At 46.7% G+C, this 12,742-nt stretch overlaps 1 protein-coding gene across 3 annotated transcripts in view; it reads left to right on the plus strand.

The window, feature by feature from the left end:
• The first annotated feature begins 964 nt into the window (after positions 1 to 964).
• The window catches only part of CXADR (CXADR Ig-like cell adhesion molecule), a 53,894-nt gene continuing 42,116 nt past the window's right edge, over positions 965 to 12,742 (plus strand). The window contains exon 1 of one of the 3 annotated variants that reach the window (XM_045002173.1): positions 965 to 1,116. In XM_045002173.1, the coding sequence (XP_044858108.1) occupies positions 1,062 to 1,116 (55 nt within the window). In that variant the 5' untranslated portion in view covers positions 965 to 1,061. Of the gene's footprint in view, positions 1,117 to 1,814; positions 1,918 to 12,742 lie in introns of those variants that run through there. The other 2 variants (XM_045002172.1, XM_045002174.1) reach the window with 2 other exon arrangements.

The following is a 12,742-nucleotide window of genomic DNA, read 5'->3' on the forward strand; positions in this document are numbered from 1 at the left end:
ATGTCTGGGCAGTAGGGGCCCATAGCTGTGTGCCGGGAGAGGGATGGGTGGTGTATCGCTCAGTCTGGGGCTGTCCTGTAGCTGTGAGTAATTGGTGGGTCTGCGCCAGCAACTCTTTGTCTCTAGTTTCAGAGTGGTAGCCGTGCTAGTCTGTATCATCAAAAACAACAGGAAGTCCTTGTGGCACCTTAGAGACTAACAAATTTATTTGGACATAAGCGTTCGTGGCCATCTGATGAAGTGGGTTTTAGCCCACGATGGCTTATGACCATGAGTCTCTCAAAGGTGCCACAAGGACTCCTCTTTGTCTTTGTCTCTAGTCTCTGCTCATGGGGTGGGGAGTGCCCGGGAGGCGGTAGCCGCCCGTGTATCACAGGGGAAGGGGGGCAGTGCCTGTGCGGTGTGTGTGTGTCCTCGGAGGCGGGGGGGGGGGGGGGGGGGGGGGGGGGGGGGGGGGGGGGGGGGGGGGGGGGGGGGGGGGAAGAGGTGTGCGTTGCCTGGGGCTGGGCAGTGCCTGTACTCTGTGTGTCGGGAGCAAGTGTGTTGTGTGTGTGTCCCGGGGGAGGGGGCAGTGCCTGTACTGTGCGGTGTGTGTGTGTGTGTCCCAGGACAGCGCCTGTACTGTGCGGTGTGTGTCCCAGGGCAGCGGCTGTGCTGTGCTGTGCGGTTTGTGTGTGTCAGGGCAGCGGCTGTGCTGTGCGGTGTGTGTGTGTCCCGCGGGAGGGGGCAGTGCCTGTGCGGTGTGTGTGTCCTCGGAGGGGGAGGGAAGAGGTGTGCGTTGCCTGGGGGTGGGCAGTGCCTGTACTCTGTGTGTCGGGAGCAAGTGCGGTGTGTGGGTGTGTCCCGGGGGCAGTGCCTGTGCTGTGAGGTGCGGTGCGGTGTGTGTGTGTGTCCCGCGGGAGGGGGCAGCGCCTGGGCGGGGTGCGCGCGCGGGGGCGGGGGGTGCCGGTGGGGCTGTGGCCGGCCGGAAGTGACGGGCCGTTGTTCACCTGCTGGGAGCGTCCGTTGGGAGCCGCCGTGTTGTGAGGAGGACGCCGAGGCGCTACCGCCGCTGCCCCGCCATGGAGCTGCCGCCGCTGGCCGCGCTGCTGGGGAGCCTCCTGCTGTGCTGCGCAGGTGAGAGCCGGGCCGGGCCGGGGCTGCTGTGGGGGTGTCTCTCCCCCCACCCCCGCCGCCCATCGTGTGCCCGGGCGGGCAGAGCGCGCCCCTCGTCCCCCGCCCCGCCGCGCCGCTCGGGGCCAGGCTGCGGGGCGGGCTCTGTCCCGGCACCTCCACCCCCCCCCGGGTGTGGTTTGTAGCACGATGCTGCCCCCCCCCCCCGCCCGGTGCCCCCAGAGGCGGGCTCGCCGGGTCCGGTGCGTGCTGCGGGCGCGGGGCTGCTGCGCTCGCCCCCCCCCGGTGTGTGCGCGGGGCCGGAGGGGCCGGATTCTCGCCCGCCGGCTCGGTGCCCCTGCCCGGGCGCCGCGTCCCCAGCCGGCGAAAGAGCCTCGGGATCCGGCAGCGGGGCAGGGTGCGCCCGGCGCGGAGCCCAGACCCCCCTCGGCGCGAATCCAGCCTGTTCCTCCTTAAAAAGCCTTCGCCTGGCGCCTTCCAGCGCGTGTCGGTGCTTTGGTCGGTCTGTGGCTTTCAGCTGGGTCCGCCTAACAATGTGGCTCCGTAACCTGCAATGTTGGACATGTGGATTCGATGGGAAGCTCCGGGCAGAGCTAACTTTCTCAGCGAGTAACTTTTACAACGTTATGAATAAATTCCTGAGGTGGAAGTCAAAGCAAAGAGTATAAATTAGTTGGAAATACTTTGATCTGTCCGCAGCGTGTGGAGGAAAAGCAAGATTTAATTAAGCAAAAGGAGCAGGCATGTTGCACTATGCGTTTCTAAAACAGCTCCTTGTTTTGACACCCTTTTGGCTGCTAAAAGGTGGATAAGCATAGTTTAATTCTTTCAATGTATTTGCAGTTATTTTTCAAATTATAGAAATTTTAGGTAATGGCATTAAAATGTGTTCACTATAGTTTGCCTAAAACACTTATTTTCGATCCTGTGATAAAGTTTATCAAAATGATGTGTTAATTCCACCTAATTTTAGGAAACTGCTACAGTTATCTGTTGAAACACTTCCTGTTTTCAAAGCTTTCCGATATTTTGTACAATTTTGCATCAATTTCGATGTAATACAAAATAACTATGAAACACCTGGGGAGGTTAAAAGTTAGAAAAAATGCTTTTCAGGGGCGTTAGGATGACTCTCTCTGTTTCCTGTTGAAATGTTAATGCCATTGTTGATGTCACAGCTGTGTTGGGGAATTACTCATGGGATCAAAATTTGTTATAATAGAATCTCCAAATCTAACCTCTTGTGTGACAATGCATGAGTAGTTGGAAACTGTCTTGTCAACTTCAACTAAAAATACATGGCTGGTTTGCTTTTTGCTGTCTGTTTTACTGAATATATTACATTTGTTAATTAAGATTCATTTAAAAATATTTTCCATGTACTTAACATAGGCACTGTGTATAATCTGGATTGATTGATGTTAATTTTGTGCATTTAGAAACTTTTGTTTTCGTTGAGTCTCTTGGACAGTTCTGTCCAGAGTGAAGTTTGAGCACAAATTTTATATATAAACACAAAACACTTGGTTCAGGTGAAAACTGTATATAGGAAAAAATACTTACAACATTATTCTCTTTGCAAATCATTAAACTGTGCCAGTGTATATAATCACTATAATTTGACAATTGTTAGCACATCATGTTGATATTTTATCATAAAATGGAAGTAAATGACACAATGTGCTAGTGTTAATTTGAAACCGAGTAGCAGGAAATACAATTTATAGTTCAGATCCGTCTTTATTTAAAGGTGATTTGAAGAACAGTTGCTTTTAAAATGAATTTGGAAAGGGCAGTAATCAATGTTCAGTACACCGTCTATATTTAGATTTCATAAAGAAGGTAAATTTTAGCTTTTTGTTTTGTATTTGCCTTCTTCCAATTAAGAATATTGTTTTATGCAAAATATTTTATGTTCCTTTAAAGGAAAGGAATATTTAAATGATTATTTTCAGTATTTTGATAGAGAGATTTTTTTTTTCAGATAATCTTTTTCCACTTATGACATGATTTAGTCTTCAAGTATTCAGTTATCAAGTTGAGGTGATGCTGTAGTTTTGGATACAGTATAGTTTTCAAATTCCGATCATCTTTAAGTGGACTTGCAAATATGTCTTATTACCTCCACTTCAAATTAAAATATAAGTATTACATTAAAAATATTAAAGAATGTTAAGGTTGCAAAGTCAACCACTCAAAAAGTTAGAAGATGACAGAACTAATGCTGCATATTCCAACTTTAATTTAGCCCATTTGTTGTACGTGTTAGGATATCATGTGGTCATGTAATTAAAGACTATCTTTTCAAAGGTCCCCTGCCTCATCCTGTGCTCGTAATGGGTTCTATTAACTCCATGAGTAGCAGCTATTCAATGTTTGGTTTTATCTTCACCATTTGATTTGTCTTCCCATGTCTAACTTATTTGTACACCCTTGCTCTGCTTTGAATACAGAATTAATTTCCTCATTGGCTTTTCTTACAGAGCTCATCATTGTAATATCAATCTGCTTCATAAACATTAATTTATTTTCATAACACTTGAGTGAGGTAATGTGGTATTCTGTTGTCACTTTACAGATGAGGAACTGGTACACAAAGAGATTAAGGTAGAGAGAGCCTGCTAATTTTGGGATCCCAGTCTGAAGCGCCAGGGGACTGATTTTTATCAGAGAATTTGACATGTTACATGTCCCGAACAGAGCTGTATTGACTTCCATTGTAGTTGTGAATGGTCATCTCTTCTGCAAATCAGGCCCCCAAATGTGTCAGATTGAACAATTAGGATTTGGAACAAACAATTAGTGGCTACCTGTGAATAAATTGATTTAAGTCGGGGGAGTCAGTTATTTTTTTGTCAAGGCACAGTCAAGGTCCAGACTCTAGAGAAACGTTTTTCACACAGCAATAACAGTAATGATGAAACGTATGTAAAAAGATTTCATGGGCCATTCAGAAGTATCTGGCATTCTGCGTTTGGCCCGCAGTCCGCCTATTGACTACCCGGGGGTTAAGTGATTTGTCCAGCATCATACAGAAACCCTGTGGGAGATGGGGGAATAGAAGTCAGTTCTCCAGGGTGGCATTTAACTGATTTTTTCATGAGACTATCTTGTCTTTCTGTAGTCCTCTGCTTTATTCACTCGTTCCAGCTTCTCTGAAACAAATGATGCAGAAGTCCTACAGACAATAGCCTAATTTTCTATGCAACCCTGGTTCATTTCTAGGACACTGCCTGTCCGGTGCACTGAATTAAGCAGAGGTCATGTGGAGAAAAAAGTGTGTGATCATGTAATTAAAGGCTATATATCATAAAGCATACCCAGAAGGGGTCTGAATTAAGGCTGCATGAATTAATGCAACTTTAATTCTGGCATTTCCTAACTTTTGAGTACTTGACTTTGGAACCTTAAATTGTCATAAAGTAGCTTTTTTTTTTTTTTTGGGGGGGAAGAAATTTCCTAATTTTTTTTAAAGCAAACAGGGGGGAAAATATCACAGAAAAGTAGGTCTGGAAAGGATCTTGAGAAGTCTAACCTTTTCTCTTCTCTCCCCCCCCCCCCAATTTACTGGGGAAAATCCCATAGGTTCCCTGATGGTGGTACCATTTCCTAGTCCTTTCCATAAAATGGAGCCAACGGTGAAGACTTGGTTCTCCTTGTTTAACAAGAAGTTGTTTCTGATAGAATGTCTGTGAAACTGTTGAGGCTTTTATGAGGTGGTGAAGGGGGAGGATGTTTTAGCACTGCCTGTGGGCTGAGGCAGGACCAAGTCAACCTCCAGCGATGGGGATTCCACAACCTCTCCTAGAATCCTATTCCAGAGCTTGACTACCTTTTAAAGTTTTTCTTTCATCTGACCTAAATCCCACTTGTTGCAGATTAAGCCCATTACTTCTTGTCATAACTTCAGTGGACATGGAGAACAATTGATTGCAGTTCCCTTAATAACAGCCCTTAATATATTTATTAATTTGACATCTTTTCTCAAGACTAAACATGCTCATTTTTTAACCTTTCCTCCTAGATCAGGTTTTCTAAACCTTTTATCATTTTTGTTGCTCTCCTCTGGACTCTTTCCGGTTTGTCCACATCTTTCCTGTGTTTAGGCATGGCTGGATTTGGTTTAAATCAACAAATGTTGGTGAACAGTTTTAGCTGACACATTGAAATAAAAGAGAAAAATACATTTGTAACAGTCAGCACAAATGCAGCTCTGTTTCCCCCCTCACCCCCCGGCACCCTTTGCCTGCAGGGTTTGGATGATGACACCAAAATTGGTCATTATTAGGGGGTTGGAATCTTTGGAGTTTGGCTCTAAAGCACAGACCTCTGCCACTTAAGCTAAGGGACTAAAGGTTGTAATCTTTTATGTGGACCAGACTGGAAGGAGGTGACCCACACACTTTGCCATGTATTTGCTGATTGGCAGAGGACTGTTGAGACAGTATAATCCTGGGTTCAATTCTGGATTGTGCTTTAATAGTCACAGACCCTTACATCCTGACCCCTTAATCATTTTCTTCTTTCACAGCTCCTATCTCAGTCTCACTTCACTTTCTCTCCATCTCATCATCCTTTTGCATTCCAGTCAAGTTAGTTCCTTCTCCATGCTGCCTGAGCACCAGCAGCGGAGGATTCAGAGCTCCCTGTTCATAGTTCTGGTGCCTGGCACAGCAGACTCCCAGCCACCAAGAGGAACAATTTCAGGGAGAGTTCTGCTTACTCTTGCAGCCTTGGAATAGATCATGCTTATTTATTCTGTGGGGATGGTACATGTGCAGTCTGGTAGGAACTGTATGAAGATGGATGGTGAACATATGATAATTACAGATAGTCTCTTGAAAATTTAACTGCTAAAGTACTAACCTTTTATTGAGTTTGTGTAAGCCAGGGGTCCCCAAACAGTGCCCGCGGGCACCATGTGTGCCCACCTACTGTCCGCCGGACAAGCAACCACCGAAATGCTGCCGAGAAGTGGCAATGTCGAGAATCGCTACTGCCGAAATCCCGCCGAATTTCAGCGGCGACTCCTCTTGATGACGCTCCTTTATGGCGGCATTTCAGTGGCCGATTCATGGCTGCTTGTCCGGTGGCCACGGTCCTCGGCGGCTAGTCGTCTGGCGCCCGCCCCACGGAAAAGGTTTGGGACCACTAGTATAAGCTATGGATTGCCCTGTATTTCCATGAGAGTTTCATAGAGATCTGAGGCAGATTCCTGTGAAGTGAGGGAGTCAATCAACACCCTGTTCTGCCTCTCAGACTAGGCATGTGGTGGTATGCGCATCATACAGAGACACAAGCCTGCTTTCTGCAACCCTCCTGCCCCCAACAACAAGCTTTAGCGATTCCCGAAATCAAAGCTGCTTACCAGGGGCCTCCTCTCCTGTTTGCACTTTGCCAAGCTCTGACAGCTGTGACTGGCTAGCCTCCTCCGAGGTAGAGAAGAGCTCCTGGCTACATGCATCTCTGACCTCCGAGTCCTCTGCCTCTGGGTCCCCCACATCCTTTTCCAAGTTTTCCTCCTTGTGGCTTGGTCCAGTCTTGACTGGCATGCAAGCCAACAAAGTATCCATAGTGGCCTTCTCAGCGGTGGTTAGCTTGCCACTGAGTATCGCGTCCAGCTATATGTAGAATCGGCAGCTTGTGGGCGCAGCACCGGAGTGGCGGTTTGCCACCCGTAACTTGTGGTAGGCATTCCGCAGCTCCTTCACTTTGACCCTGCACTGCAGTGTGGCCTGGTCATGGCCTCTTTCTGTCATGCATTGTGAAATCTGTCCGTAGGTATCATAATTCCTGCAGCTGGAGTGCAGCTGGGACTGGATAGCCTCTCCCCAAATGCTGATGAGGTCCAGCAGCTCAGCATAGCTCCAAAGGGGGGATCACCTGGTGCATGGAGCAGGCCTGGCCACCTGGAAAGATGCGCTGAGACCACTCCATGTGTCACTGAGGAAACAGGAAGGGGACTTTCAAAATTCCCAAGCAATTTAAGGGGTGGGGCTCACTTTTGGTCACCTGAGGGCAGGGCACTAAAGTTCAAACTGATGACCAGAGAGGTGAGAACAGGCATTGTGAGACACCCCCCGGAAACCAATCACAGTGCTGTAATTGACCATGGTGTCTACTCTGGCAACAAGGCGCTGTACCCCTGGTGCAGAAAGCTGTATGCCTCTCGTTGAGGTGGTTTTTTTTATAGCGTTGCAACTGCACAGTTTCTGTGCACTGCGTAGCTTGGCAGATACACACCTCGGGAGTTACACCACAGAAAACTGCTTTACTGCACGGAAACTTGCCAGTGTAGACAAGGCCTTAGTGACTACTTCTGTTTCTTCACTTTCCCAAGCAGCTGGTAGGTGGTTCATATCAGATTTGGGTTACTTTCAGGTTTCTGTAAAGCAGCAGTGAAATTGACCAAGCTATTAAATTTCACTTGCTGCTGTTTTCTGGATTCAAAGACAAGTGTTGCATTGCTTCACATATGGAAGCATATCTTTGCAATCGTAAGAGCTAGAAATGTTAAAATGAAAGCCTACATTCTTCAGAAATTGGTGGTTAGCTCCTTCTCCATGCAACATACCTAGGAAAGCTTCCTACCTGCTACTGGTGAATGGGCGAATACTTTGTTTCAGTCACTGCGTTATCTCTGGTTTATTCACTGGTAAAAGGTTTTGTCTTTTCCAACCCTTGCTTTTAGCTGATTTTCAGGATTGTTTGCTGAGGGTATGTCTACACTATGAAATTAGTAAAAATCGACTTCTATAAATTCAACCTAAATGATTTTATACAGTCGATTGTGTGAGTCCTCACTAAGCACATTAAGTTGGCGGAGTGCATCCGCAGCACCGTCACTAGCGTCGACTTTCAGAGCGTTGCACTGTGGGTAGCTATCCTACAGTTCCTGCAGTCTCTGCTGCCCATTGGAATTCTGAGTTGAGCTCTCAATGCCTGATGGGTGGTTTTGGGTACATGTCGTCAGTCGCCCCTCCCTCTATGAAAGCAAAGGCAGACAATCGTTTTGCACCTTTTTTCTGTGCAGACGCCATACTGCTTTCAGCAGACGGTGCAGTAGGACTGCTTACCGTCGTCATCCAACCACTGCTTCCGTTGCAACTCTGCTCTCCACGTGCCATGGATCGACCTTGCAGGTCCTCTCGTCATTCGGTATAAAAATCTATTCTCATGGCATCCTGTCGTCACCCACCACTTCTGCTGCAACTCTGCTCTCCTGCTCGTGTCTCGATACCTAATTTCTCCGTGTTGTCATCATGGGCTCCCGGGAACATGTGTTCTTTGGGAAATGTGCACAGTGCTAACTGTTGTCATCCACCGCTTCCGCTGCAACTCTGCTCTCCTGGTGCCATGAATCCACCTCGCAGGTCCTCTCATCATTCGGTATAAAAATCTATTCTCGTGGCATCCGTTGTCATCCACCGCTTCCGCTGCAACTCTGCTCTCCTGCAGACACAATACCACGGCAAGAATGGAGCCTGTCAGATCACTGCTGCTGTTGTGAGCATTGTAAACACCTCATGCATTATCCTGCAATATGTGCAGACCCAGAACCTGCAAGAGGAGGTGAAGACAGCGCGATCACGATAGTGATGAGGACATGGACACAGACTTCTCTCAAAGCACAGGCCCTGGCAATTTGGACATCATGGTGGTAATGGGGCAGGTTCATGCCGTGGAACGCCGATTCTGGGCCCAGGAAACAAGCACAGACTGGTGGGACCACATAGTGTTGCAGGTCTGGGATGATTCCCAGGGGCTGGGAAACTTTCGCATGTGTAAGGGCACTTTCATGGAACTTTGTGACTTGCTTTCCCCTGCCCTGAAGCACAAGAATACCAAGATGAGAGCAGCCCTCACAGTTGAGAAGTGAGTGGTGATAGTCCTCTGGAAGCTTGCAGCGCCAGACAGCTACTGGTCAGTTGGGAATCAATTTGGAGTGGGTAAATCTACTGTAGAGGCTGCTGTGATCCAAGTAGCCAACGCCATCACTGAGCTGCTGCTATCAAGGGTAGTGACTCTGGGAAATGTGCAGGTCATAGTGGATGGCTTTGCTGCAATGGGATTCCCTAACTGTGGTGGGGCGATAGATGGAACGCATATCCCTAGCTTGGGAACGGACCACCTTGGCAGCCAGTACATTAACCGCAAGGAGCCCTCACCAAAGGCTCTTACGTAAATTAAGCTGTCATGGGATAAAAGGGAAGGTCCTTTCATGGATTGAGAACTGGTTAAAGGACAGGGAACAAAGGGTAGGAATTAATGGTAAATTCTCAGAATGGAGAGGGGTAACTAGTGGTGTTCCCCAAGGGTCAGTCCTAGGACCAATCCTATTCAATTTATTCATCAGTGATCTGGAGAAAGGGGTAAACAGTGAGGTAGCAAAGTTTGCAGATGATACTAAACTACTCAAGATAGTTGAGACCAAAGCAGATTGTGAAGAACTTCAAAAAGATCTCACAAAACTAAGTGATTGGGCAACAAAATGGCAAATGAAATTTAATGTGGATAAATGTAAAGTAATGCACATTGGAAAAAATAACCCCAACTATACATACAACATGATGGGGGCTAATTTAGCTACAACGAGTCAGGAAAAAGATCTTGGAGTCATCGTGGATAGTTCTCTGAAGATGTCCACGCAGTGTGCAGAGGCGGTCAAAAAAGCAAATAGGATGTTAGGAATCATTAAAAAGGGGATAGAAAATAAGACTGAGAATATATTATTGCCCTTATATAAATCCATGGTACGCCCACATCTCGAATACTGTGTACAGATGTGGTCTCCTCACCTCAAAAAAGATATTCTAGCACTAGAAAAGGTTCAGAAAAGGGCAACTAAAATGATTAGGGGTTTAGAGAGGGTCCCATACGAGGAAAGATTAAAGAGGCTAGGACTCTTCAGCTTGGAAAAGAGAAGACTAAGGGGGGACATGATAGAGGTATATAAAATCATGAGTGATGTTGAGAAAGTGGATAAGGAAAAGTTATTTACTTATTCCCATAATACAAGAACTAGGGGTCACCAAATGAAATTAATAGGCAGCAGGTTTAAAACAAATAAAAGGAAGTTCTTCTTCACGCAGCGCACAGTCAACTTGTGGAACTCCTTACCTGAGGAGGTTGTGAAGGCTAGGACTATAACAATGTTTAAAAGGGGACTGGATAAATTCATGGTGGCTAAGTCCATAAATGGCTATTAGCTAGGATGGGTAAGAATGGTGTCCCTAGCCTCTGTTCGTCAGAGGATGGAGATGGATGGCAGGAGAGAGATCACTTGATCATTGCCTGTTAGGTTCACTCCCTCTGGGGCACCTGGCATTGGCCACTGTCGGTAGACAGATACTGGGCTAGATGGACCTTTGGTCTCACCCGGTACGGCCATTCTTATGTTCTTTTCAATGGTGCTGCAAGCACCGGTGGATCACAAGGGACGTTTCACCGACATCAATGTCGGATGTCCAGGAAGAGTACATGATGCTCGCATCTTTAGGAACTCTGGTCTGTTTGAACAGCTGCAGGAAGGGACTTCCTTCACAGACCAGAAAATAACTGTTGGGGATGCTGACATGCCTATAGTTATTCTTGGGGACCCAGCCTACTCCTTAATGCCCTGGCTCATGAAGCCATACACAGCCACTCTGGACAGTAGTCGAGCTGTTCAACTATAGGCTGAGCAAGTGCAGAATGTGGTAGAATGTGTATTTGGACGTTTAAAAGCTCGCTGGCGAAGTTTACTGACTTGGTTAGACCTCAGCGAAACCAATATTCCCATTGTTATTGTTGCTTGCTGTGTGCTCCCCAATCACAATGTGAGAGTAAGGGGGAGACGTTTATGGCGGGGTGGGTGGGGACCCCCTTAGAATTGCATGCAACTCATCGTAGAAGTGGCATGTCTGGGTCTCTCACCCAGAGCGGCCATTTGCCTCTTTGGTTTTTTGGTAGGCTTGCCTGAGCTCCTTAATTTTCACACGGCACTGCTGCAGGTCCCTGTTGTAGCCTCTGTCCATCATGCCCTTGGAGATTTTTTCAAATGTTTTGGTATTTCGTCTTTTGGAACGGAATTCTGATAGCACGGATTCATCTACCCAAACAGCGATCAGATCCAGTACCTCCTGTTTGGTCCATGCTGGAGCTCTTTTGTGATTCTCGGACTGCATGGTCACCTGTGCTGATGAGCTTGCCATGCTAGCCAAATAGGAAATGAAATTCAAAAGTTCCCGGGGCTTTTGCTGTGTACCAGGCTAGTGCATCTCAGTTGAAAGCGCTGTCCAGAGCGGTCACAATGGAGCACTCTGGGATAGCTCCCGGAGGCCAATACTGTCAGATTGCATCCAAACTACCCCAAATTTGACCCGGCATGTCGATTTCAGCGCTAATTCTCTCGTTGGGGAGGAGTACAAAAATCAATTTTAAAAGCCCTTTAAGTCGTGAAAAATGGCTTTGTCGTGTGGACGGGTGCAGGGTTAAATCGATCTAATGCTGCTAAATTTGACCTAAACTTGTAGTGTAGACCAGGGCTAGAGTTGGCTCTTCTCTCATTTGGGTGATTTTTTTTCCCCTTAAAAACAAGCTTCACTGGCATGCCGATAATCTTCTTAAGTAACTTAACAGGTTGAATTCTTGTTTTTGAGGTAGATAAGAAATAATCTTTATTATAAGTAGCTATTTGGAACAAATCCATCAGATTAACTTTTCTTGTTTATGAAGGAAAAATATATCCCACTTCAGCAAAAATTTGGAGTTCCTGCTTCAAATCTTCAATTATGATATATACACTAATACAGTGTTTCCCAAACTTGGGATGCCGCTTGTTTAGGGAAAGCAAGTGGTGGGCCGGGCCGGTTTGTTTACGTGCCCCATCCGCAGGTCCAGCCGATCATAACTCCCACTGGCTGCGGTTCGCTGGCAGAGGGACGAACTGGCCGCCGCTTCCAGCAGCCCCCATTGGCCTGGAGCAGCGAACTGCGGCCAGTGGGAGCCGCTATCGGCCGGATCTGCGGACGGGGCAGATAAACAAACCAACCCGGCCCGCCAGGGGCTTTCCCTACACAAGTGGCATCCCAAGTTTGAGAAACACTGCACTAATATCTTGGCTTAGTATTTACAGATAAATCTTCCCTTGACTTAGGGGAAATATAGAGAATTTTAGTTGCAAATAGTAAGCTTAAAACTGTTTAGTTTGTGATCTATACTGACCTTTCTCTGACTACTTTTCTGTTTTTTATTTTTGTTTTTTCATCCCCTTCCCCATCTACCATCACCACAGGCAGTACCCTTGGACTCACTTTATCTCTTAGCAGTTCTGGAATAACAAAACATGTTAACACCTCTATGCTGTCATTCCTTCTAACCAGGTCTGCTTGAGGTCAGAATACCACATTTTACAGAGTCTATACTTGATTATTTTTGTACACCAGCACATTTTAAGGTTAAAACGATCAAAAGTAGGTTTTTAAAAACATTTCAGTAAGTTCACTTTTGCTAAATAAAATCAGTTCGTAAAGTAGAGAGGGTAGTTGCTTCTGAAATTGTGAATGTTAAAGGCAATTTAGTCTGATTTGCTTTTGTCTGTTTGCCTATTGCTTTTTCTTCCTCTGCCCTAGAGAGCAGTAGGCACCCA

The sequence above is a fragment of the Mauremys mutica genome, chromosome 1 (genome assembly GCF_020497125.1).
Source record: "Mauremys mutica isolate MM-2020 ecotype Southern chromosome 1, ASM2049712v1, whole genome shotgun sequence".
NCBI classification, from domain to species: Eukaryota; Metazoa; Chordata; order Testudines; family Geoemydidae; genus Mauremys; species Mauremys mutica.